General features: G+C 42.8%; 1 protein-coding gene and 1 pseudogene across 5 annotated transcripts; one reads left to right on the forward strand and one right to left on the reverse strand.

Moving 5' to 3' along the window:
- The first annotated feature begins 4,686 nt into the window (after positions 1–4,686).
- LOC308492316 (heat shock cognate 71 kDa protein-like) lies at positions 4,687–6,763 on the forward strand (annotated as a pseudogene). Its single transcript has 2 exons — positions 4,687–5,367; positions 5,437–6,763. The product of its transcript is annotated as a heat shock cognate 71 kDa protein-like (transcript).
- Positions 6,764–11,331: 4,568 nt separating this feature from the next.
- HEPACAM (hepatic and glial cell adhesion molecule) lies at positions 11,332–25,412 on the reverse strand. Of its 4 annotated transcripts, none has more exons than XM_081037882.1 (7): positions 25,042–25,412; positions 16,637–16,978; positions 15,697–15,978; positions 15,314–15,413; positions 14,761–14,834; positions 14,395–14,465; positions 11,332–13,826 (listed from the first exon to the last, which is right to left on the reverse strand). In XM_081037882.1, the coding sequence occupies exons 1-7, from the start codon at positions 25,124–25,126 to the stop codon at positions 13,536–13,538; spliced, it is 1,245 nt and encodes a 414-aa protein (XP_080894008.1). In that variant the 5' UTR covers positions 25,127–25,412; the 3' UTR covers positions 11,332–13,535. The 4 variants fall into 4 exon arrangements, with proteins under 4 accessions (XP_080894008.1, XP_080894006.1, XP_080894005.1 ...); XM_081037880.1 differs by having other exon boundaries at positions 14,395–14,462; positions 25,042–25,262; XM_081037879.1 differs by having other exon boundaries at positions 14,395–14,462; positions 14,605–14,834; positions 25,042–25,261.
- Positions 25,413–26,951: the final 1,539 nt, after the last annotated feature.

Here is a 26,951-nt window from a genome sequence, read left to right on the forward strand (position 1 = left end):
TATCCTTGTGCCTTTCAGCTTGTCAAGTTCCTTGAAAACCTTGTAGAATTGATTAAGTAGATAGAAAGAACTGACATTGTATAACATTAAGTCTTTCTTCTCATGAACATACATACCTCCCTGTTTATTTAAGCCTTCTTTAATGTCTTTCCCTAAAGTGTTATAATTTGCTTTATAGAGCTCTTACACGCATTTTGTTAAATTTACTCTGAGCTAACTTGTTAAACCTCATGTTGAGATTATTCAAAGATAGTTGCAGTAATCCCTACCATCCTGTATGCTTGTCACTCTTCCCATAAATAATAAGTGGAATCTTTTTCCCAACGCCTTGAAGCTAGGCTGGCTGTGTGAATCGCTGTGACCAACAGATACAGTGGAAGTGACATTGTGGAATTTCCAAGTCTAGGTCTCAAGAGGTTGTGAGCTTCTGCTCTTGGTTCTGTGACTACCATGTGAAGAAGCTCCATTTAGCCACATACGAGGTCACACAACTAAGTTCGCGAACTCAGCCTAGAAAAAGTGCTACATACCTCATTGCTGAATATCACTATGGTCACGTTCGAAGTACTCCCTTTGGGAAGCTATGCACCAATGCCAGTGCCTAGTCCACACTTCAAAGCAATTTTGGAACTCTTTTTCTGGAATGGCCATCAGAGCTGTTGTCTTATTACTCTTGATGTCCTGAATGTCATCACAATGTCTTCCTTTTGATATTTCCTTTATCTTCAGGTAAAGAAAGGAGTCATTAGGGGCCAGATCAGGTGAGTAGGGAGGGTGTTCCAATACAGTTATTTGTTTACTGGCTAAAAACTCCCTCACAGACAGTGCCGCGTGAGCTGGTGCAGTGTCGTGATGCAAGAGCCATGAGTTGTTGGCAAAAAATTCAGGTCTTCTGACTTTTTCATGCAGCCTTTTCAGCACTTCCAAATAGACAACTTAGTTAACTGTTTGTCCATTTGATACAAATTCATAATGAATAATCCTTCTGATATCAAAAAGGTTAGCAACAGCATTGCAACAAGTTTGCGTACTTAACTGTCAGACCTCGCATTGCAGACATGAACTTCTCTGAGAATGCCTAAACCTATTAGCCCACAGTCAGTGCCAATCACCAGACATGTGCGTGAGGCCATCTTAGGCATCCAGCTCCAGTTCAAGATGCCAGATGATATAATCACGTAAGTGACCTCACAGAGTACCAGCAAATGAGTTGCCAGGCTGAGTTCAGCCCAAATTGCTGATACAAAGAATTGAGAGGAAATACAACGGTATTCTTTTAAGCTACTCAAATTTGGGGTGGTTCATCACAGAGCAATACAAAACTGAAAACCCTGATATTATGTCTAATAGTTTATAGATTTTTCTGAGTCTTCTATGTACCAAAATCATATAATCTAAATATAATCGCATTTTTTTATCTTTATTTCCCATGTTTATGCCTTTTTGTTTCTTTTTCTTGCTTTACCAATGCAACATTGAATACAAGGTGTGCTTGTGGATGTATCTTTGTTTACTTCTGCATTTAAAAAAGAATATTTCTAATGTTCACCATTTAGGATGAGGTTTGCTGTTGATTTTTGTAGATGCTGTTGATCAGGTTTTTCAGTTTCCTCTAATTTCTATTTTATTAAGAGCTTTGAGCACGACTAAGTATTAAATTTTATAATTTTTGGGGCATCTATTGAGGTAGCTTTTCTCCTTTATTCTGTTTATGTAGTGAATAACATTTATGAACTTCCTGATTTTAAGTTTTTCTTATATCTCTGGCATAAATACAGTTGGGTCATGATATGTATCATTTTATGCATTCCTGGAGTCATTTGCTTATATATTGTCTAGAATATTTTGCATATATTTATGGGATTGACTGATAAGTTTTTTTCCCCTCATACTTTCCTGGTCTCATTTTGATATAAGGTTTCAAAGGCCTCATAGGATGGATGAGTTCCAGATACTCACTCTGTTTTCTGAAACAATTTGTGTAAGATGGAAATTATTAGTTTCTTGAATCTCTGATAGAACTTGCCTATAAAAGCATTTAAACTGTAGTTTTCTTTGGAAGATTTTAATTTCTTTTTTGATTCAGTTTCTTTAAAGGTTATGAGACTTCAAGCTTTGTAATTTGTTTTGGGTCAGCTTTGGTAAGATAAAATTTTCTATGAATTTTTCCATTTTGCCTGTTTTCAGATTAATTTTGGTCATATTGTTCTCTTATCTTTTCCATCTATATTGGATCAGTAGTTATTTTCTCCTTTTTTATTCATAATATCATGTATGTCTTTTCTCTTTTTCCTTGATCAATCTCACTAGAGATTTACTTTTCAAATATCTTTTCAGAGAACTAACTTTTGGTTTAGTTGATCCTCTGTACTATATTTTTCTTTCTCTATTGCACTAATTTCTGCTGTCTCTTTCTTATTTCATATATTCTAGTTTCTTTGGCTTGTTTGGTTGTTCCTTTTTTAATGCTTTAGGTTGGATGCTTTCCTCTTTAATTTGTGGCTTTCTGCTTTTTAAATATAAGCAATTTACTATTCACAATAGCCAAGACATGGAAACAAGCAAAATACCCATCGGTAGGTGACTGGATTAAAAAACTGTGGTACATTTATATAATGGAATATTACTCGGCCGTAAAAAAGAATGAAATCTTACCATTTGCAACTATATGGATGGACCTAGAGAACACTATGCTAAGTAAAATAAGTCAGATGGAGAAAGACAAATACCATATGATCTCAGTTCTATGTGGAATCTAAAGAATAGAATAAATGAACAAACTAATCAGAAACAGTCTCAGAGATATAGAGGAAAAACTGAGGGTTGCTAGATGGGAGGGGGGTTGGGGATGAGGGAGAAGGTGAGGGGATTAGAAAGCACAATCGGTAACTACAAGATGGCCACGGGGATATGAGAGTCAGTTTGGGGAATATAATCAATAATGTTGTAAAGATTTTGAAGGGTATCTGATGGACACCTGTCTTACTAGAGAGACCATTTCAGGGATGGTGTAGATGCCTGATTACTGCACTGTACACCTGAAGCTGAAGCTGAATAATAATGAATGTCAACTATAATTTTATATATATATACATATAGTCATAAGAAGTGGAGTACAACATAAGAAATAGAGACAGTGGAAATGTAATGGCTGCGTGCAATGTCAGAGGGGTAGTAGATGGGGGGAGGGGGATTGTCACTGTGTGAGGGGTGTAAATGATAAATGTCTAACTATTACATTGTTTTGTACACCTGAAACTAATAAAATAAATAAATAAATATAAGCAATTTAAAGCCATAAATTTCCTCTTGGTGACATTTTTGCTGCATCTTGCAAGTTTTGATATATAGTATTTTATTATTGTTTAGAGTTTTTAAAAAACTTAATTTTTTTAAAGAAAAGTTTTAGATTTATAGCAACATTGAGAAGAAGTACAGAGATTTCCCACATACCCACTTCCCCCTTCACATGCATAACCTCTCCCACTATCAGTGTCCCCCGCCAGATGATACATTTGTTACAATGACCCTACATTGACACATCAGAGTCACCCCACATCTAAAGTTTATCATAGGGTTCACTCTTGGTGTTATACATCCTATGGGTTTGGACAAATGTATAAAGACAGGTATCCCATCATTTATAGTATCATACAGAGTATTTTCAATGTCTGAAAATCTTTGTACTCTTCCTAGTCATCTCTCCTCTCCTCCAAACTGCTGGCAACCACTCATCCTTCTACTGCCTCCATAGCTTTGCCTTTTCCAGAATGTCAGATAGTTGAAATCATACAGTATGTAGCCTTTTTCAGATTGGCTCCTTTCACTTAGTCATATGCATGTAAGCATCCTTCAAAGCCTTTTCATGTCTTAATAGTTAATTTCTTTTCACTGCTGAATAATATCCTGTTGTCTGAATGGGCCACAGTTTATTTATCCATCACCTACTGAAGGACATCTTGGTTGCTTCCAAGTTTTGGCACTTATGAATAAAGCTGCTACAAACATCTGTGTGTGGGTTTTTGTGTGGACATAAGTTTCCAATTCCTTTGGGTAAATACCAAAGAGTGTGACTGCTGGATTTTATGGTAAGAGTATGTTTACTTTTGTAAGAAACTGCTGAACTGTCTTCCAAAGGGGCTGTAGTATTTTGCATTCCCACCTCAGTGAATGAGAGCTCCTGTTGTTCCACATCCTCACCTGCATCTGGTGTCAGTGTTCCAGATTTTGGCCATTCTAATTAGGCGGTTAGTGGTATCTTATTGTTCTAATTTGCATTTCCCTGATAACATAATGATGTGGAGCGTCGTTTTATGTTCTTATTTGGCATCTGTATATCTTCTTTGGTGAGATGTCTGCTCATGCCTTTTGTCCATTATTTAATTGGGTTGCTTGTTTTCTTATTGTTGAGTTTTAAGAGTTATACTTCTATTTTGGATAATAGGGCTTTATTAGATACGTCTTTTGCAAATATTTTTTCCCAATCTGTGGCTTGTGTTTTCATTCTCTTGATATTATCTTTTAGAGAGAAGTTTCTGATTTGAATGAAGTCCAGATTATACTAATTTCTTTCATGGATTATGCCTTTGATGTTATATCTTAAAACTCTTCATCGGGTCTCACTGAACGCAGGGGCGGCTGTCTGGATCTATCTTCTTCTAAAGAAGCACTTACATTGAAGCAGCCATGTCTAAGGGGCCTGCAGTTGGCATTGATCTTGGCACCACCTATTCTTGTGTGGGTGTCTTCCAACGTGGAAAAGTGGAAATAATTGCCAATGATCAGGGAAACCGAATCACCCCAAGTTATATCACCTTTACTGATACCGAATGATTGATCAGTGATGCCAAAAAGAATCAAGCTGCAATGAACCCCACCAACATGGTTTTTGATGCCAAATGCCTGATTGCATGTAGATTTGATGATGCTATTGTTCAGTCTGATAGGAAGCATTGGCCCTTCATGGTGGTGAATGATGCTGGCAGGCCCAAGGTCCAAGTAGAATATAAGGGAGAGACAAGGAGTTTCTATCCAGAAGAAGTGTCATGGTTTTGACAGAGATGGAGGAAATTGCAGAAGCCTACCTTAGGAAGACTGTTACCAATGCTGTTGTCACAGTTCCTGCTTACTTCAGTGACTCTCAGTGTCACGCTACCAAAGATGCTGGAACCACTGCTGGTCTCATTGTGCTTAGAATCATCAATGAAGCAACTGCTGCTGCTACTGTTTATGGCTTAGACAACAAGGTTGGAGCTGAAAGAAATGTGCTGATCTTTGACCCGGGAGGTGGCACTTTTGATGTGTCAATTCTCACAATTGAAGATGGAATCTTTGAGGTCAAGTCTACATCTAGGGACACCCACTTAGATATTTAATTGGGTTGCTTGTTTTCTTATTGTTGAGTTTTAAGAGTTATACTTCTATTTTGGATAATAGGGCTTGACAACCAAATGGTCAACCATTTTATTGCAGAGTTCAAGCGCAAGCATAAAAAGGACATCAGTGAGAATAAGAGGGCTGTCCATCGCCTCCATACTGCTTGTGTATGTGCTAAGCATACTCTTTCTTTCAGCATCAAGGCCGCTGTTGAGATTGATCCATTCTATGAAGGAATCGAGTTCTATACCTCTGTCACTTGTGCCCTATTTGAAGCATTGAATGCTGACTTTTTTTATGGCACCCTGGACTTTGTAGAGAAAGCCCTTTGAGATGCCAAGCTCGACAAGTCCTAGATCCATGATATTGTCCTGATGGGTGGTTCTACCCATATCCCCAAGATTCAGAAACTCCTACAGGACTTCTTCAATGGAAAACAGTTGAATAAGAGTATTAATCCTGATAAGGCCGTTGCTTATGGTGCAGCTGTCCAGGCAGCCATCCTATCTTGAGACAAATCTAAAAAAGTTCGAGATTTGTTACTGTTGGATGTCACTCCTCTTTCCCTTGGCATTGAAACTGCTGGTGGAGTCATGACTGTCCTCATCAAGCGCAATACTACCATTCCCACCAAGCAGACACAGACCTTCACTATCTGCTCTGACTACCAGCCTGATGCGCTCATTCAGGTTTATGAAGGTGAGTGGGCCATGACCAAGGGTAACAATTTACTTGGCAAGTTTGAACTCATAGGCACACCTCCTGCACCTCGAGATGTTCCTCAGACTGAAATCACTTTTGGTATTGATGCCAATGGCATCCTTAGTGTCTCTGTTGTGGATACGAATGCAGAAATAGAGAACAATATTACCATCACTAATGACAGGGTCCTCTGAGCAAGGAAGACATCGAGCGCATGGTCCAGGAAGCTGAGAGGAACAAAGCTGAAGATGAGAAGCAGAGGGACAAGGTGTCTTCCAAGAATTCACTTGAGTCCTATGCATTCAACATGGAAGCAACTGTTGAAGATGAAAAACTCCAAGGCAAGATCAATGATGCGGACAAACAGAAGATTCTTGCTTGACAAGTGCAATGAAATCATCAACTGGCTTGATAAGAATCAGAATGCAGAGAAGGAAGAATTTGAACATCAGCAGAACAAACTGGAAAAAGGCTCCAATCCCATCATTACCAAGCTGTACCAGAGTGCAGGAGGCATGCCAGGAGGGATGCCTGGGGCCTTCCCTGTGGTGGAGCCCCTCCTTCTGGTGGTGCCTCTTCACCAGAAAAGAGGTTGATTAAGCCAAAGAGGTTGATTAAGCCAACCTTGTGTTCCACACAAAATATGGAAGGACCCATATTTGTAGCAAACTCACAGCAGTTTTAAAGTTGAGCTTCTATATAGTAAAAAACTGGGCATTCTTGATACTTGAATATGGGATATGTGCACAGGGAAAGGAAATAACGATGCACTTTATAAGCACTACATTGTAAAGTGGAAAATGCAATGTCTTAAATAAAACTATTTGAAATTGGCACCATAGGAAAAAAAAAAGTCTTCACCATATCCCAGGTCATCTAGGTTTTCTCTTGTTATCTCCTAGGAGTTTTATAGTTTTGTGTAGATTTAAGATTTAAAATTCCTCTGATAATTTCTTCTTTGACACGTGAGTTATTAAGAAGTATGTTCTTAAATATATAAATGAATGGAATTTTATATAACTTTTTACTGTTGACTTCTAATTTAATCTGTGGTCAAGGAATGTAGTCAACATGATACTAATTCTTCAAAATTTTATTGAGCCTTATTTTCTAGCATATGGTCAATTTTTGGGAAACAGTCATGGGTTCTTTAGCATAGGTCTTCTTTAATTGGTGTAGACTTTTATATATTTTCAAAAAACCAAGCGTGTATATTAAACTAGTAAAATATGATAGTTATTTTACTATCTTTTAGTGCCTGTTTGACCAATTAGTATTCGAGAGAAGTATGTTGAGATACTCTACTGCAAAAGTAGATTTTAAAATTTCTTCCTATAACTATCAATTTTACTTCCTATATTTTGAGGTTAGATAATTAGATACACACAATTTAGTTTATATATATATGGAACTAAATCTTTTAATATTATGTAGCTACTTCGGTAGCAGACCATGTTGAGGCTCTGTTTGTAACTCCTCAGAGTTTACCTTTACACTGAGGGCTGCTTTCTGTGAGTACCTGCAGCTCTGTTTGGGGAACATATTTGGACCACAGGCAGGGTAAGCTTAAGTACTGGGAGCTAAGGCCCCAGAAGTAGTGTTAAACCAATGATGGATGGGGATTTGGTGGATAAATACCCACCCCTTCTTTGCCTCCCAGGCGGGATTATCCTAAAATCTGTTTGTCTCCTAGGAATCCCCATGGGATTGAGCTCCAGTTTCCCAGTGTTAATGGATTTGATAACAACACAAAGAAAGCCTTTATTGGCTTTAATCTCTTTCCTGATCCACTTCCTTACTACCCTATTGGTGTTTCCTAAAATAAATTATTTGCACTCAAACTCAAGGCACCTTGTTTATTTCTAATAATAAGGGAGGCCATCTATTTAATTGGGATCCTTTTTGAAGGCAAAGGACATGCTAGTAATAATAATGCTGGAATAGCAGGAGTAAACCAGAACTATCTGAGGCAAACAGGATGTATGGTCAACCTACCAATTATTAGGCTTTTTGTCCTAAAGTTTATTTGTTTTATGTCAATAGTTGCCCCAGCTTCTTTTTGCTATGATTTGCCTGGTATATCTTTTTCCATTGCTTTACTTTCAATTTTTCCAAATCCTTATTTTGGGGGTATTTCATTTAAATAAACTGTAGTTGGATTTTTAAAAATACAGCCCAGCAGACTGTACTTTAACTGATGAATGTAGGCTATTCATAATTTATTTATCATCTATAATTTAGCCTTGTTTCTACGATCTTATTTTTGGCTTTCTATTGTTCCACTTTTTCTATTTTTTTCTCTTCTTGGCTTATAAAAAAAAATGAGTTTGTGTTTGTTTATTTCCTTATTCTATTTTCCCCTTTATTGGTTTGGAACTTACACCAATTCTCTTTCTGTTCTTTCAGAAGTTACCCTGATAATGTTCCCTTGAATACTTAATAAAATCTGATTACCATCTTAATCACTTTCCCCTCCCCAAAGAATTCAAGAACGATGGAGTAGTTTTATTCTGATACCCCTTCTTCCCAATTTACATGCTATTATTTTCCTGTATTTTATTTGTGAGGATTTGTAAATCACAGATTCAGTATTATTATTATTGAGACAGGTTAGTTAGTATGTTGCTAGGTAGACAAGGGGGGGTGGTGTCCGTGGTGAAATAAACAAAAAGCAGTCATATCCTGAAACTCCAAGTTCTGGAATGTCTCCTTTACTCCAGGACAAAGATATGAGAACGTACCCTGAGGTTAATAAATTATCTCAAATCCCTTTTGGCTGGACAAAGGAACAGATCTGATAGATAGGAATAGATTATTTTGTTAATCCCTTCAGGATCGGCAAACAGGACAAACCTGATAGATGAATTCCATTAGAAGGCTGCAGCCCCCTTCCCTAGGGAAGGGAAGGTATAAAAGTAAGAACTTTTGCCTCAGTCACAGGGCACCCCCATTCGGGACCCTCTCCCGCTTGGGAGCTCTGACCGTTTGCTTTCAATGAACTACTCTCTTTTTAAAACTCTTCGTCTCTTCTGGGTCCCTGTTTCCATTCTTCCGTCTCACGAGATAGGATCCCGGCACTCACTCACTCAAAAGCCCCCTACATTATTTGGGGACTCACAGAGACATATTCTTTACATTATTATTATTATTATTATTATTATTATTATTATTATTTTATAAGGCATTATTCAGATTTGCCTTTCTCATTGTACTCATCTCTTTGCTCACCATTCTTTCTAGTATCTCAAACCTTTCTTTTGGAATAATTTTCCCTCTTCCTAAAATATTTCTTTTAGTGTTGATGGTAAACTCTAGCATTTGTTCATATGATAATATCTTTATTTTGCCCTCAGATATGGAAGATTGTTTTTGCTAGGTACAGTATTCTAGGTTAACAGTTATTTTTACCTGTCATTTAAATGATATTTTTTCACTTTCTAATGATTTTCATTATTGTTGTCTAAATGTATATGATCCATCTTTTTCTGATTACTTTTAAGATCTCTTTGTCTTTGGGATACTCTAATTTTACTACATTTAGGTAGGTGTGGAAATCTTTTAATATATACTATGTGTTAACCTTCTTTTATCTGTATATTTATGTTTGTTACAAGTTCTACAAAAATTTCAGTCATTACTCTTAAAATATTGCCTCTCCTCCATCTCTCTATTCTCACCTTTGAGTTCTTCATGAAATATGTATTAGACCTTTTCATTCTGCATACCATATCCTTTAATCCCTCTTTTTCATATTTTTCATCTCCTTGTCTGTCTGTGCCTTATTCTGAATAATTTCTTCAGATACATCTTCCAATTAAATAACTCTCTAAAGCTGTATTTAATATGCTGTTTTAACTCTTTTATTTACATTTTTATTTCAATACATTATATTTTTATTTATAAAAATTCTATTTTGTTCCTTTTCAAATTAGATCAATTTTGATAGTCTCTTGCTGCATGTTCATTTTTGTAATTTTGTCTTTTATCTCTAAGTATTTCATAATTATTTGAAATTTTATATCTGATAATTTCAATATCTCAAGGCCTTGGGAGTCTAAATCTAAATATTGCTTCTTAATCTGTTGGCTTTCATTCATAGTGATTCCTTTCCTTCTATGTTTAATGACCTGTCAACTCATCTTTGGTTGGTATTAATCTCTGAAAACTTTAGGAGATGATTTTCTCTGGAGAGAATTTGCATTTTTATTTTAGAACCCTGGGATACTACCAACTGGGGAGCCCCTTCTAGGATACCAACTTAATCCAGGAGTCCAGGTTCAGCTCCTCCATCTTGCCACTGGTCCAAGTCTAGCCTTCCATCACATTATATAAATGTTTATGTTTGTCATGATGTGGGGACAGAGTCCCAGAGAACAGTTTCCAGGCTCTGGGCCTTGCCTGGGGAAGTGCTGGCTCGGGTAGTGAATGACCATCAACTATTATTGGTTGGCCATCAGCTGTAACCGGTTAGCCAATTGGCTACTGATGTAACTGCAGGGCTGCGTTGTTTGGTTGGTTGGCAGGCAGAGAAGTGAATGGCGGGCTGCGGATCGTTTGGCTACTGTTGCGTGTGTCTCATCAGGCCATCAGAGAGAATATAGTGGTATGAGTCCCCTAGCGATGGCTCCTTAGGTGTTCCTTTTTGGCCTAGCCATATCATGCGTTCTTATGTGGGGAGCGGGACCAGAGGCCCCACAGGCCGCCCAGCATAATACATGAGTTCTACAAATATCATGTAGATATTTGTCCTTGGGTAATCCACTTTTTATGTGTGTTAAGTAATCTGGACTCACTTTATACTTCCAAGCTTTTATCCATGCTACTCCTTCTGCCTGGAATATGTGTCTTTTCATTTTTTTTTCTTCACCTCATTAACTAACCCTTCTAAAACTAAGTTCAGGCCTGTTCTCCTCCATGATACCTTTGCTGACAACCCCTAATCGGGGTTAGATGGCGCTCCTATACGCTCCTAGAGCACTTTGTATCTTCCTCTGTCATTGCATTTTCCATGATGTATTGTAATAATCTGCTTACTCATCTGTCTTCCTCCATGAAACTTCTTCTGGGTAGGGTCATGGCATAGTTACACTGTTGTCCCCATATCTAGCACAGGGCCTGGTCCAAGGTAGATTAACAAATGTTTCTTTATATTTTTTATTATAATTTTTTTATTGGGGAATATTGGGGAACAGTGTGTTTTTCCAGGGCGCATCAGCTCCAAGTAGTTGTCCTTCAATTTAGTTGTGGAGGGCGCAGCTCAGCTCCAAGTCCAGTCACCATTCTCAATCTTAGTTGCAGGGGGCGCAGCCCAGCATCCCATGCGGGAACTGAACTGGCCACCTTGTTGTTAAGAGCTCGTGCTCTAACCCACTGAGCCATCCGGCCACCCCAACAAATGTTTTTAAATAAATGAAAGAACACCGGAATGAATGAAAGGGTGAGTGATGATTTTGGAATGGGCAATTTGGGGTTTGCAAAGAGGGCGAAGGATGATGAAGGGAGAAGAAAAGAGAAAAGGGAAATGACTGGTGTTTTAAAGCTTTTTGTTTTGTTTTCCTTGCTTAAGCGGAAGACAGTTGTCATTTCATTTCAGCAAAAGTTTATTGAGCATCCAGTACGTGCTAGGCACTCTGCTAGATGCTAAATACAAAGATGAAGATCAAAACAAAACAGAAACAAAACCCACTTCCTTACTTACCCTCCCACCCTCCCTTTAAGGCAGATTTGGCTTGAGCCAGGAAGCCAAGCCCTCAGGGATTGAGCACCAGGGAATGGAGTGTGGGCATGGTCTCCTCTCACCCTCACTTTCACCCCTGCCTCTCAAGGTTGACCAGCATATATCTGTTCTGCAGGTCCTGCATCTCCCATGTGCCCGAGCAACTTAGGCATGTGCTTTATCTCATTCTGGATGAGGTACCTGGGGTGGTTAGGGGAGCAGTTCTGGCTAATTAAGGGGAGCTGCAAAGGCACACCTGCACAAATGAGCCCCGAGAAGTGCACAGGAACAGGGAGCTGGTAGAGGCGTGCTGTTAGGTAAGAGTGGAAGTGACAACTAGAGATATTGCTCTGGGGGCTGGAACCAAACAAACTTGCTCTGGGGAACTGCTCTGTGGGATAGTAGAGAGTTAGAGCTGGAGTTTAAGAGGTTGCGGAGGGGTCAGGGGTGCAAGGACCCCTAGAGGCATCAGGGAAGAGAGGTCAGAACACACACAGGGCCTCCTCTGTCAGCTTTTTAATTGTCCTCTTCACACAGTAGATTATTGTCTCTCCTGCAAACTGTTCCAGAGGCGGGGGCATGGGTGTGGGCCTGGCCTTGCTACACAGTGTCCCAACCTCTCCGTATTCTGATGTTTGTGCGATTAGGGAGTCTGCTGTTCTCCTGTCTCTTGGGATCCGAGCATCTGGGAGTAAGGCAGTTTCCTGGAGGTGGGAGGCCAAGGGTTGGATCACATCTCAGGGACATGCTGGGGAGCAATAAGCCTCCTCTTTCCCCACCATTTCCCCGAAAAGTCAAACCTTATTCTCACACAGCTGGAGGAAGACCAACAGCCTTTCCCAGGGATAATGATTGTTTCAAAGGCTTATTTTATAAGGAAGGAAGCCAGGGAGCAGGCAGAGGTGTGAAGGGTTAAAATCAGTGCTTCACTTGGTCTAGCTTTCTGGGCTAAAGGAGTGAGTGAGACTCCCCTTCTCTGCAGGCACGAGGACAGAAAGAACGCTCGGCATGCCACTGAGGGAGGCTTTGGGAGGAGGCTAAGCACTGGGGCTTGAATCTTCTGTCCTTGCTAGGGCCCAGGTCAGGGGGCAAAGGAATGTACTTGAGCTCCTCCCTCACCAACGGGTAGGTACCCAGTTACCAGGTACCCAGAGAAGGGTGCCCCATGGCACTGCCTTCACAATGATTTCAGGATGCTCAGAACAGCGCCCTGAATACCCGGGAACCGGCATCCGACATCCCCTTAGTTTAAGGACAGTTGTGCTTTTTGGGTAAGTGGCCTCTCTAATCTGGTCTTGCCAAAAAAAGTGCCCCAGGAACCAGGCGTTCGTTCGGAGGGAAGAGAGGTGGGTGGGAAGCACCGGAGCTCCCTAGGAAGGGCAAGGGATAGTCACGGGGGTTACTGATAGGTTACTGATGTTAGCTTCCGTGAGACCGTTGGGGGACTGGGCCAGAAATTTAATAATCTATACGGTCCTAAGGGGGCACAACCCATACCCACCCAGAACACAGCCAGTGCATGGCGAGCAAAGGCGACCCGGTTTCACTCCCAGATCAGCCTCCCGCGCTCCGCTGCGTCCCCCATCTGCACATGCTCACACCCGTCGGTAGGCGAGACTCGTGCGCCCCGTGCGCCCGGGCGGGGAACCTCCCCTCGCCCCGTTTCGCGGCGACTCGGACCTCCCCACCTCCCCCACCGCCCCGCGCGGGCGCCCCCGGGAAGGCCGGGTCCCCGGGCGGCTCAGGCGCTGATCCCCACTGGGCTGGCCTCGTCCTGCTCGCGGATCAGGCGCGCGCCCGCAGTCCTCAGTACGCGCGAGCGGCCGGGCGAGCCGGGGGTTCGGGGCGGCGACGTGTGGGTCCGGCCGGGCGCGGGCGAGCGCGCGGGCGAGCGCGGGTAGCGGCGGGCAGAGCGCACGGGCAGCCCGGGTGAGCGGCCGGGAACTGCGGGCGATACGGAGTAGCCGGGCGGGCCCGGCTCCATGGCGCTCCGGGGCTCCGGGGCGGGGTCCTCCTCGGCCTCCGGGGCGTCCTGCAAGGACACGCGCCAGGGTCAGCGGACAGCGGCCCGGTCTCGGGGCGCGCCCGGCGTTCCACGGTTCTGGGGAGACCGCGGTGAAGGAGACAGTTCCCTCCACACGTCCACCGCCTGAAGGTGGCAGACATATAGGTCTGGTTTTTCTTGCAATCCTCGACACTTAACATGGTTCCTGGCAGATAATAGGTGCTCAGTAAATGTTGAAATGCATTCACTTGAGTGCTTTGTCCCCTTACTCTCCTCTTTCACCTGTCTTGGTGGAAAGCACCCCATGAACAGAGTTAGTTGTGAAATAGAGGGGAAATCACCAAGGTTGGTGTCCAAAGACTTGGTTGGAAGCCTAACCCTGCCATTTACTTCCTTGTTTGACGCAGGTGAATTCATTTCCCTCATGTCACCTTCGTCAGCCTAGTTTTCTAACCTCTGAAGTGGGGATGACACAAATATTTCTCAGGTTATTCTGAGTAGTATAAAGGGTTATCAGCACCGTATGGCAACCTAGCACCAGGAGGTGGTAGGGGCTCATTGGTGCGAGTGAGGCACCCAGCCCAGAGCTGCTCACCTTGTCCTTCAGAAGATACAGTGCCATGGGATTCTTCCGCTCCTGCTCTCCACTTCGTGGGAGGGTGTCTGCTGCACAGGGCAAAGAATGGGTGGCTGGCCGAGGTGCAGAACCCTTCCCACCAGCCAGCACCTACACTCTGCTCCCCAAGTGGCCAGTCAAGGCCCCGCCACAACCTCAACCAAAGGACCGCAACACCTGGGGTCCTACCTTGGCCGCACTTCTCCCTGCTCTGCAGTCTTCGTGCAGTTGGTGGAGGAAGGGGCCCTGCAGAGCTGGCTTCCTTGTCGCCCAGTTCTGCCTTTTCCCAGCAGCCCACTGATCTGAGTGACGATGGGATGGGTGAGTGGGCAGCTGGGAGCTCACCTTCTGGTTTCAGGCTGTCATCATTTTGATCCATATATTCTAGGGAGTTTTGCTTTTCCAGCTTCCTCTTCTTCCTGCAAATCAACCCACGGCCCAGTACTGAGTGTGAGCAGGAGGTGGTTGGGGGTGGAGACACAGGAGGGATTTGATGGCTGTAAGAGAGGCCTTGTTACTGAAGGATGGGCTGCAATGAGTCACAAGTCATCCCTGAGTTTGTCACTAATATTGTGGGCAAGTCATTTAACCAGTCTGAGTCCCAGTGTCCTTATCTGTAAACTGCAGGTACTCATGCTTAAAAGGTGGCACACTAACCACAGCCACAGTGCCTGGCCCGTGAACGGTGCCCTGCAAGTGAACCTGTTATTAACAGTGCTGAGTCGTCAGGGGTTGTGAGTACTGGCGGTGGTTCCACACACAGTGGTGAGATGGATCTCCTGGGAAGAGGTGTAGGGCCCTGGGAGGAGAGGCATTTAAAGAGACTAAGAAAAGAGAGTTTGGGGTTGGGATGGATTGAAGGATTAGGATGTCCAGGGTGTGGAACTTGGGGAGTTACCCAGACTTTTTGGAGGGTTTCCAGCAGGCACAGACGGTCACCAAGGTCACAAGAAGGAAGATGCCTCCTGTGGACAAGATGATGTAGAGGGAGCTTCTTCCTAGGGAGAGAGAGAGGCGGAGAAGCATGAGAGACTTCAGCGGAGGCACGAAGTGTGGTGAGGAGAGCTTCCTATAGTGGATGGGAGAGAAAAGGAGCCCCGGGCAGGATGGCTGGCCCACGGCAGAGCGTGCCCAGAGCCCACATCCCACCTGTTGCTGTCTTCTGCAGAGAGCTGGCTCAGCTCTGCCTCTCTCTTCCTCTGTCTGAGATGTCCATAGTCACTCATGGGCACCTGCCTGTCAGGGTTTTGAGTCCTAAGGGAGGGCAGCGGGGACACTCACTGTACACGGTGATCTTAATGGGCAGGCTGCGACCCTGGCTGATGGGGTTCTCCACCACACAGCTGTACAGATCATCGTCCTCCATGAGCACACGGGTGATGGTGAGAACCTTTTGGTCGGAAGACAGGAGCATTCGCGAGTCATTGAGGAGGGGCTTGCCATCCTTCAGCCAGGTGTAGCTGGGCTTGGTGCCATTTTCGTGCGAGCAGTTCAGGGTGAAGGCCTCGCTGAGCTCCAGTACAGTGGTCGAAGCCACTAACACCTGCGGCCTTGAAATGGGCACTAAGCCCAGGGATGGGGAGCCTGTGAGCCAGGGGCCAACAAGCTTCTCCCTTCCCCTGCTTTCCAACACAGTACAATTCAATTCATGGTCTGAGAGGCCCTTGAGAGCTCATCAGTCCAGTCCTTCACCATCAACCATCCATTCATTTATTCTTTTATGTATTCATTTATTTACCAGCCGTTTATTGAGCACCTACTAAACACAGGGCGTACAATTCTGAACAAGACAACCATAGTCCCTGCCCTCATGGACCTTCCCTTTCCTTCTTCCTAATCCCCTTCTAAGATGTCTTAAACTGAGCCAGCCTGGAAAAACTAAGCCTAAGTGCAACTGTTCAAATATCGGCTCTGTCACTTACTAGCTGTGTGACTTATTCAACCTCTTTGTGCCTCGGTTTCCTCTTCTACAAAATGGGAATAATGATAATAACATCCCTAGATTATTTTAAGCACTAAACGAGTCAATATATGCAAAGCACTTAAAATAGTTTGTGGCATATAGTAAGTACTCTATACGTGTTAACTGTAGCTGATCTGGCAACTTCTAATGTCCAGTTGGCTCACTCCCAGCTCCCAAGTGGCTTTTGTGTTGGTTTCCCCAGGGTCTAGCCCCAGTCCCAGGCCCGGCCCTGCCTCCTCCCTTGCCATAGCGCTTTACCATCTACAGTGAGGTTGATGGTCTTCTCCCCAGTGAAGGTGTCATCGGTGATGGAAATCTCGACCTCATAGGTGCCTTCATCAGCCAGCTGCAGGTCGCCGAGAAGCAGGGAGCCGTTTTCAAAGAGGCGGATGCGGTCCCGATAGTCAGGCCTCAGGTTGCCAATGACCTCTGTGCCAATGGACTGTACCACGGTCACTGGCTTGTCCCTTTTCAGCTGCCACTTCACCACAGGCTTGTCGCTGCTGGTGCTGCTGTACTGCACGGAAAGCAGTGCTGACTTCCCCACCGTGCCGCGGATCAGGCGCACTGGGCTGGTGATGTTCACTCCCTGCAGGGGTTCTGTGAATAGAGGCCCATGGGGAGCAGGCAGCCTCAGGCCCTTCCCTCCTTATCGCATTCCCACCTTGAAGTCCTCTGATCTCTTCATGCCTCTCCCTTCTGGGCCCTTCACGCCCAGTCAGTCCTTCCTTCTTATCCTCTGGTGCCCTCTCCTCTCTCACTGTAACTCTGGGGCCCTCTGCTCCTACATCGTCCCTCACACCCATCCTATTGCCTTCAATTCTTCTCTTTGGCAGTTTTCCTCGTTGCCTTCCTCTTGAGGAAGATTCCAGCTCACCCACACCCTGTGTGCTCTGTTCACAGAAATATTTACTGAGCCCTTCCCATGTGCCAAGCACTGTTCTTTGTCCTTGGGATATATCAATGGGTGAAGCAGAAAAACATCCTTATCTCCTGTAACTTACATCATTAGACCTTAGGGTAAATTTGTCAGATTTTCTTCTTGATTGGGAATTGGAGAGTGGGATGGGGTGGGTTGGTGGAGAAAACATGGGGGCATAGATTCACAAAGAAAGGAGTATGGCCCAAGACGGTGTCAATAAAGGGGACGTTTAGGCCTGAAGGCAACTGGGCCACCCTCCAGTCAGACCAAGAGCCTCTCCTCTCCTCGCCCCAGCTGCACTTAGCATCTTCCTAGGCCTGCCTGGTGCACAACAGCCCTGCAACTGGGGTAGATGGTTTGGAAATTCACCCAAACCTCCCAATTTACATTCCCTATAGAAGAGGGATTTGGGATGGGTAGAACAAAGTTTGGGATCAGAAGGCCTTGTAAGATTGGGCTCCAGCACTTACTGGCTGTGTGGATTTGAGCAAGTTATCTTTCTAGGCCTCACTCTTCTCATTTAGAAAGTGAGGGTAACAGTGGAAAAATCACAATATGTGTGTCAGTTATTGTGTAGTGGAGAGAACACAAGATTGAGCATCAGAGATTTGGGTCCCACTGTTGACTTAGGACCTTGGAGAAATCACTTATGGGCCCAGGGCTCAGATTTCCCACAGATATAGTGACTGGTAATCTAGAGGGCCTCATCGGCTTGTTCCCACCCTATAATTCTGGGATATTACCCTCTTGTCCAATGGCTGCCCCATCCAGAGACACATCTCACATTTCAGGGATCTCTCAGGAACTTTGGGGCCTGAACAGATACTGTTTGTTGGTGTCACCTGGCCTTGTAGAGCAGTATAACCACACAAAGGAGGGGTCACCTGGAGAGGATATCAGTTGGGAACAGGGCTGAATTTAGCTGAAGAGACACATAAGTGGTCAGGTTCTCAGTCCCTCTGTGCCCCCAGCCGCTTCCTTTGACTGCCATTGCCTCTGAAGTTCCCTCTTTCTTTCTCACCCTATTTCCCACTCTGCTACTGCTGCAGTTTAGATGTGAACAAGCTGAGCGGTATCTTTCCATTTCATTGTCTCTTCTTGTGCCTAGAAGACTCAGACCAAACCAGGAGGCAATTAAACTAAAAAGTTAGTTGTGGAGATCAGAGCAAATTTAAGTTGATAAACACATTCAATCTATGTTTAGAACAAGTGCTTTGTTAAATAGTGAGCTTATCATGTTGGGAAGTAGTCAGGGAAAGATCAATTGACTATTCTTTCACCTCTATGTGCCTCAGTTTCCTCCCCTGTATAATGAGATGGTGGGACCAGATGTTGTCTAGGGGCCTCCTCAACTCTGATATTCATTATCTGCTGGGTATACTAGAATCATAAATATAGAAGAGATTACTCTAATGATTAAAGCTGCCATATATATGAATATTATATGCTTGTAATTGAGAGGCGTCTTAATTTGGGGGAGGTAGAATGGACAAAATCAATTATTTTAATTTTTTTATTAAATGTATTTTTGTTCTTACAAACCTTATTTAAAAATGAAAAGACATGAAATCTAGTTCCAGTTCACTGGACTTGGTGGGAGAAGTGGTGGGTACCAGACTCCTGTCCTCCCCAATAATGTGGGATGCCAGTAGGAATCCCTACGTTTTCGCGTATCAGACGGAAATCCATTTGACAGCATGATCCTTAAGATTTCTTCCAGCTCTAGTTTCTCTGATTATTTGAATAGGATTTCCTGCCTAGCACTACTAGGTCCCATACTTGACTTGATTTAGAAAAGCAAGCTTTCAAATTTCCCTGAATTGTCAAATAGACTTTGGTTTGTGTGACTTGAGGTGGCCCTAAAAAAAAGTCACTGTGCTTCATAAGGCCATGATGGTGATGATAAGATAGTTGGAGAATATCTACCCCCCCTTCCTCAGGACCCAGTCTGAAGCAGCGGGGTATGCATATCAGGGTTATATACACAGAGCCATCCTGGAGCTTAGGAATCCCAAGCACCAGAGTTTGAGGTTCTCATTTCCTCCTTCCAGGAGGCTGGACATGACAGTCCCATCCCCAAGGAAAAGTGGAAGGGATTCCCCCTCCACCTTGTATCTTCTCTGGCTCTCCCTTGAGCTTCCCCTGCATCCACCCTCTTCTATCTTATGCAAGGTCCTAGTGGTCCTTTTGTGATGTCTTTCCCCACTCAAATCTGCTCTTTCTACCAATTTAAACTTGATTCTTCTGGATACAAATGCTGGAGAAGCTACAGCACATGGCTTGTCCTAGGCCTCACTTTCCTCTAGTTGGGTGCTTTCCTCCTGTCCGTGACGTACAGGGATGTATGCATGTGTGTTCAGATGTGAATGGAGCAGTCTTTCTCAGGAGCTGACAAAGAGAGCATTTTGCTGACCAACACTGTTTCCCAAAACTTTTGCCAAAATTGGAGTCTGTATTAAGTTCAGGGTTCCATGGCTTTCAAGGGACACAGAGAGCTGGGACAGTTGCCAAAGCAGGACACAGAAATGAGGAAATGGCTAACAATTGTGATGTACAGTGGAAATAAAAGGGACTAGGACTATTCAACCTTGAGAAGCGATTAACTTAATTATTGTTCTCGAGTCTCTGAGGCATCATTACGTAGAAAGTCTCTGTTCCCACCAAAGGCTGAATGAACGGAAATTGACATAGCAGCAGATGTACCTATCAGCTTAAACGTGCTATACTGGGTCAGGTACGTGGCCTTCGTCAAACAGAATTCTGACGTGCTGTGACACCAAGCAATGTCAAGCTTTAAAGTACAAAAATGTACCTGGCAATAGCCTTGGTTCCTTTAATAGCATCTTCCTTTAAAGAAGCCATCATCTACTCATTTATGTGCTCCTTTTTGCTTGGCAAAGGTTTCCGTTTACCAGTATTTGCCTTAAATTTACCTTTTAAAAGTGTCAGTGAGCTGGTGTGAAACATGGATTCTAGGATTTGGTCTATATACGCCTAGTCCATACTCTCTAACAATATAGACTTACAGTTATTTCCCTTTTTTATGTAGAGGATTTTTTTTTTTTGGTTTGTTTGGATGTGTCTCCACAAGGAGGTCCATCCATCCTTTTGGCGATCAGATATACCCTTCTCTGGGCTTTCTCCAATTCTATAATTTCTTTTTTGACCAGAATTGCATACACTAATCCAAGGGCAGCACACAGCATGGTTTTCTAAAAGAAAAAAAAATTGCTTCCTGCTTTTGTTTTTTTAATATCCTTTGTAAATAGTAATGCTCAGAGGAAACACCCCCCTCTTGGTCCTATAGGGGCATCACTGAATGTCAACATGTCAGGGTTATTGTGTTGTATTTTTATATTGTTATCCTGTTGAGACTTCCAAGGGCCTTCAAGAGTGTGAAATCACTTAATTGTCCATCACTCAGGAATGTAGGAGAAAATCAGGGAACAGAAATTGTGAAGAAGGCCCTTGGGATCCAGGATGAAAGGGGTTTTGGTAGCTTTTTATCTACACCCTAAAGAGTGCAGATGTTCAGTAATCTACGCCTAGCTAACGGTATTAAGATAGCACACAGAGATTACCATGTTTTGGATTGAAACAATCGCTGTTGTTAAGCTGTCAGTTCTCCCAAACTTGCTTATAGATTTAATTCAATACCAATCAAAATTCTAGGAGGTTTTTACTTTGTGATATTGGCACAAGGATATACAAGTAGGTCAAGGAAACACAATAGAGAGTCCTAAAACATATATACGATTGTTCAACTTATGACAAAGGTGGCACTACCACGTAGTGGGAAAGGATTCCCCCCCCCCCCCATAAATAGTGCTGGGCCATATATAGAGAAAAATGAATCTTAACCCTTACTTCACACCTTACACAAATATCGGTTCTAGATGGATTGTAGATCTAAATGTGAAAGGTAAAACAGTAACGTTTTAAAAAGAAAACATAGGAGAATATCTCCACAACTTGAGGGCAGACACAGATTTCTTAGGACACAAAAGTGTGGCACCCATAAAAGAAGAAAATTATACATTGGACACAATAAAATTAAGAGCTTCTTTTCATCAAAAGACATCATTAAGAGAGTGAAAAGGTAAGCCATAGAGTGGGAGATAATGGTAATACATACTTATATATCCTATAAATGACTCATATCCAAAAAATATTTTTTAAACTGCTACAAATCAATATTTAAAAAAATCCAGGAAACTCATTAGAAAATGCACAAAGGACATGGAACAGGTACTTCACAAAAAGGTTATCTAAATGGTTAATAAAGATATGAAAAAGATACAACTTCATTAATAACCATGGAAATGGTTATTTTAAACCATAATTTTAAATAATAATTTGATACCACCTCACTCATGGGGATGGCTAAACTGAAAAAGAGATAATTGTTGGTGAAGAACTCTCATACACTGCGGATTGGAATGTAGATTGATATAAGCACTTTTGAAAACTGTTTGGCCTTATCTACTAAAGAGTAACACACATATAACTCAGCAGTTCTACTCCTAGGTGTATTCCCCTAAAGAAATGTGTATATCTCTTCACCCTAAGACAGACACTGGAACGCTTTCATTACTCTATTCGTAAAGCCCCAAACTGGAACAATCAAACTGTCTATCAAAGTTGAATAGATAAAAAAGTTGTGATATATTTATACAATGGAATACTGAGACAGCACTGAGACCAAACAAATTACAATTTCAACAACATGACTGAATCTTACAAATTTGGTTTTCAGGGAAAGAAGCCAGACACAAAAGAATGCATACATATGATTCCACTTATATAAAGTTCAGACATAAAAAATTAATCTGTATTAGAAGTTAGGATACCACCGTAACCCTGAGGGCAAGGCAATCGATTGTAAGTAAGGTAGGGGTGCTTCTGAGGTGCTGAAGTGTTCTATTCCTTGATCTTGGGGGCTTTTTCATTGTTTAAAGTTTCATTAAACTGTATCCTTACGCTAGATGCATTTTTCTGTATGTAACTTTTAATTGCAATAGAAGAAAAAAATGACAGCACTACAATGTGGAGGTGATCTTAGGACTAAAAGATGGAATCCAGGCAAGAGGCTTTTTCCTATTGGGTCCCTAGAGGATGGAATAGTTTTTAGCATCCCAGAGAGTAAAATCTTGCATATTAGATTGTTTAGATTTATAGCATGCTGTGTTCATGTCTGTAAAATAGTGTCCTAGCATCTAGAAAAGCCTTATTTGAATGTTCCATGAATTGGGCTGTAATAAATTTAGAAAAGCCTCATTAGTCCATATTAAGGACACAGCATTAAAGATTGTTACTTGTCTGAGGCTAGCTTTTGATATATTTATTACGTTACATTCTCCCATATGTTAGATCCTTTGTCAACTTTTGTTTTTGCCTCGTCACACTAACAGTGTCTTTCTATTATTTTTTCCTTACCATTTGATGACCTGAGGGACTTTAGGGACATCTCTGATTTGTATATTTCATGTGTACTTCCTGTTCCCAATTCGCTGTCTCCATACCTGCAGCTCTCATTATTTTCTCAACTCATTATAATTTCCACCGAGACTGCTCTCCCTAAGGCTAATTAGTAACTTTTTAATTATCATATTTTACAGACTCTTTTAGGCTCTTATTTTACTGGACCTCTTTGAAATAGTTGATGTTGATCTTCAGAAAACTCCCAACTCTCTTGACTTTCCGGACACCACAGTCTTCTATTTCTATCTCTGTCTCTGTGACTGTTCCCTTTCAGTTTCCTTAACGGGATTTTTTCTTTTTGCCTTTCTCTCCAAATCTTAGGGTTACTCAGTGTTCCCTTTTCAGCCCATTTTGTCCTTTTAGGTGCTATTATCTATTCTCATCACTTTAAATCTCACCCACGGGAAGACAGCTTCAAAATACCTCTCTTCAGCCCTGATCTCCCTGCCCCCCAGCTTCAGGCTATTCAACATTTTTCTACAAATGTCTCACAGGCGTTTCAACCTTAACGTGGACAATATTAACTGCCATATCCCCAACCCTATACCATTTTTTGTTTAAGGTTTCATACAGAAGCCCTACCTCCCTCTCTGGACCCTCACTCTTATCAATCACTAGGTCCTGATGTTTCCTCCAAATATGTCCACATGCTTCATTCCCTCTATCTTTATTCTAATTCCAGCCGATGTTCTTTTTCTCCTGAACTATTGCAATAGCCTGTTGTCGGTTGAATCGTGTCCCCTAAAGTGCATATGTTGAAATTCTAACTCCCAGTACCTGAGAAAGTGACTTTATTTGGCAATGGGGTCATTGCAAAGGTAATAAGCTAAAGTAGGGTCATACTGGAGTAGGGTGGGCTGCTAATCCCATATGACTGGTATCCTTATAAATGGGAAATTTGGGCACATGTACAGGCACAGGGAGAACCTCATGTAAAAATTGAAGTTATGCTGCCACAAGCCAAGGAAGTACTAGAAGCCAGCAGAGAGGCCTGGAAGAGTTCCTTCCCTAGTGCCATCAGAGGGAGTATGGCCTTACCGACACCTTATTCTCAAGCTGTTAGCTTCTAGAACTGTGAGACAATAAATTTCTGTTGTTTAAGCCACTCACTTTGTGATTCTTTGTTACGTCAGCCCTAGGAAATGAATACAGGATTCCCTTTCTATCTTGTTTGCCTCCAGTTTCCCCTTCAATGCCTCTCTGCAGAGTGAGCCATACGAAATGCAAGCCTGGCCCTGCCAGTCCCTAGATTAAAACCATTTAATACCCTCTCTACCCCATTGTTTACAGACTATATTCCAGTTTCCTTCGTGTGGTTTACAAGGCTCTTGCCGAACTCAGTTCACACTTTCTCTCAGCGATGATGCATGGCTGGGCTGCTCCCAAACACAGGATATCATTCAAGCTGTTGACCTTTGCCCGTTTTCCCAGCTATAATGCCCACTCCCACACTGACCTATTTTCTCATCCTTTAAAATTTAGTGCAGCCATTCCCAGGAGACCTCCCCTGGTATTCTCCCACCTCTGCACCACCAGCACCATCTTCGTGATAGCGTAGGTGACCTCTTTCTGATCCTGGGCGTCCTTTGCATATCTGACTCATAGTAGCTTCTGCGTTTTATTAAAATGATCTCTGCATCTGTTTGCCCAACTAAATCGTGAATTCCTAGGCTCTCTGGATCTCTCTCTCTCTCCACAAACAAATATACTTAAAATAAGATCAATTCTCCAAAGAGTTGATAGGAATTGGTATAGGAGGCAGGTGTCTATGGTGTGGGGTGAGTTACAGGTAGGTTGGTCTTACTATCCAAAAGCAGGAGGCCCATTATCTCCAAAGCTTCTTAAATCTTTTGCGGTTTTACAGTCAGAGAAGGCAGGGTGGGGGACTGAGGAGGCACAAAACCAAGATTTCCCCACCCCTCCAAGCCCCGCCATAATCCTTGGAAAGAATGCTGAACTGGTCCACGCCAACAAAACATCCCATAAGAAATGGCTCATTGCCCTTCATCTAAAGTCCTGAATGCCGTGGGAGCTCCAAAGTCATGCAGCCTTTGGGGGGAGGGGATAGGGGCTGGGAAGCAGGCAACAGAATGAAGAAATACATTCAACACTAATGCCTGAATTCACTGCGATGCTTCCCACGGCAGCTGAGCTCTCTCCCCTCCTCCAGTCCCAAAAGCATTCTGGCCCTCCACTCTCCCCTCCCTTTGAAAGCCCTGGTCCCTTCTCCAGACCCTTTCTGACCCTTCTGGTCTCCTACCTGTCTGGATCAGAAGAAGATAGACAAAAGGAACGAGGCGCAGGACACTGAAGGCTCTGGAGAGGGCTCTCTTTTCTCTCTTCATTTTGGGTGGTGTTCTCCAGCTCTGGTGCAGACAATTAGCATGATTTCTCCACTCTGGGCACGTCTCTTTGTACCACTCGGAGTTTCTCTGCCCGAGCACAACCCTGCCAACTTCCCTCTGAATACACAGAGCTCTGTGTGTTGTGGGACTTTTTCTTTCCTCTCTTTCAGACCTGGCATTTTCTAGTTTCAAAGTCCTACATCCCCGGTTCAGAAGGGGGTATCTGCTTAGGAGATAATCTCCAGTGGGGGTGGTGACCTGAATGGTCCGGGTGGCCCAGAAGTTTTCCCCTGTCTGCACTGAACCCCACTACTAAGGGAAGATGAGGACTTGGGCTTAATGGGGGCTGGGCTGGAACACACTAAATTGGACCTTGTATTCCAACTTATCTTGTCTCCACTTCACGTTCCTTGTTCCTGCGAAAGAGGGTATGTGCCAGGGACAGGGACAGACCTCCAATAAGCTCTGAAGAGGGAGGGAGAGGAGCTTTTAAAAGGTTGGGGAATGGGAGACTCCAGAGAACTGCTGAAGAAATGGAAAACCCCTATTCCATCCCAAAGGAAGAAGATTGGAACATAGTCTGAATTCTATCATTTTCATATCTGCCTGGTCCTACTTGGGGATCTCTTTCCTATCATAGACTCACATAGATTCTAGGACCTCTTTCCAGAAGCCTCTCTGTTCATTCCCCTGCCTCAAGCCAATTTCCTAGAACATGCCAGAGCAAGGATGAAGGTGGCGTCCTAATAGCTGGCATGTCACTAGCTTCTCAGCCTGGTCACCTCCTCTTGTCTCCAGACTATGATGAGGAGAGTCACCCTAGCTCTGCTCTGCCCCCTCATTACTATGTCTACTCCTTTTCAGTGAAATGTGTACTTACCAGCTGTGTGATCTCAAGATGGGCTCACACCTTGTTAACTCTCAATTTCACATCCATGAAATGGGGAAACAGTCGTTTCCTTGTAGGGATTTTTGGGAGGATTGAAGATTTGGTACAGTAGAGTGCCTAGGAAATTCTTTATTACAAAGATGACATTTTAAACTTAAAAAAAAAACCCACAAAAAACAAACAAACAAAAAAAAACACCAACCTGCCTCTTTCTTTTTCATTCTAGCAGAGATCTTTATATTGTGGTGAGATTAAAGTTTACAACTCACTTCTTGGTTGTACCTACCCCTGGTCTTAGTTTTGTAGATGCAGTAATTACCTACTGAAATATTTTTTTTACATCTTGAAAAAAGCCAGAGTAGCAGGTTTCTAGAACTAAAGACCCACTGCATAGGCCAGTGAGCAGAAGGATGGAAAGAAGAGTTGGGAAGCATGGGTTTTGAACTTCATGGAGGAACTCCAAAAAAGATTCTGAATTATATAAATGAGATTGGTTTTTCCTTTTTCCTTTTCTGTGTCTATGACTTTCTCTAGACCACTCAAGTCACCTGTGTGTGTTTGGAAAAGTCAAAGTTGTTTCAGCAGGTATACAATGCAAAAGAGAGAGTTAATATTCATCTTCCAACATCTAAAATAGTATTTTAGAGTCAGTTGCAAGACGAAAGGCTTGAAAACTAGACTCTGACTCTATAGGGGACAAAAAGATATTTTAATTTCTTTTATCTACCCCTTTGACGTCTCACGGAACAGCCTGTGGACCAGCTCAGGACTAAAGACAAATGGTCTCTTTTTTCTGCGATGGCCAGGCCTTGAGGCTTATTGTCTGAGGGAACAAGGAGGATATGATGTTCAGGAAATCGCCTGAAGTGTGCTTTTTTTAGCCTGAAAACTGTGGAGAGAAAAATGTGGTAGAGGGAGACCTGAGAAAGATATAAA

This window comes from Rhinolophus hipposideros (genome assembly GCF_964194185.1).
Source record: "Rhinolophus hipposideros genome assembly, chromosome: 24".
NCBI lineage: Eukaryota > Metazoa > Chordata > Mammalia > Chiroptera > Rhinolophidae > Rhinolophus > Rhinolophus hipposideros.

Excerpts from the sequence above, each read along its gene's own strand:
- HEPACAM (XM_081037881.1), bottom strand. The coding sequence starts at position 25,126 with ATGAAGAGAGAAAAGAGAGCCCTCTCCAGAGCCTTCAGTGTCCTGCGC. Across the intron at positions 15,414-15,696 it reads CATTAAGATCACCGTGTACA|GAAGAAGCTCCCTCTACATC; the intron begins GTGAGTGTCCCC and ends CTCTCTCCCTAG. Across the intron at positions 13,827-14,394 it reads TGTATCTTCTGAAGGACAAG|GACGCCCCGGAGGCCGAGGA; the intron begins GTGAGCAGCTCT and ends GTGTCCTTGCAG.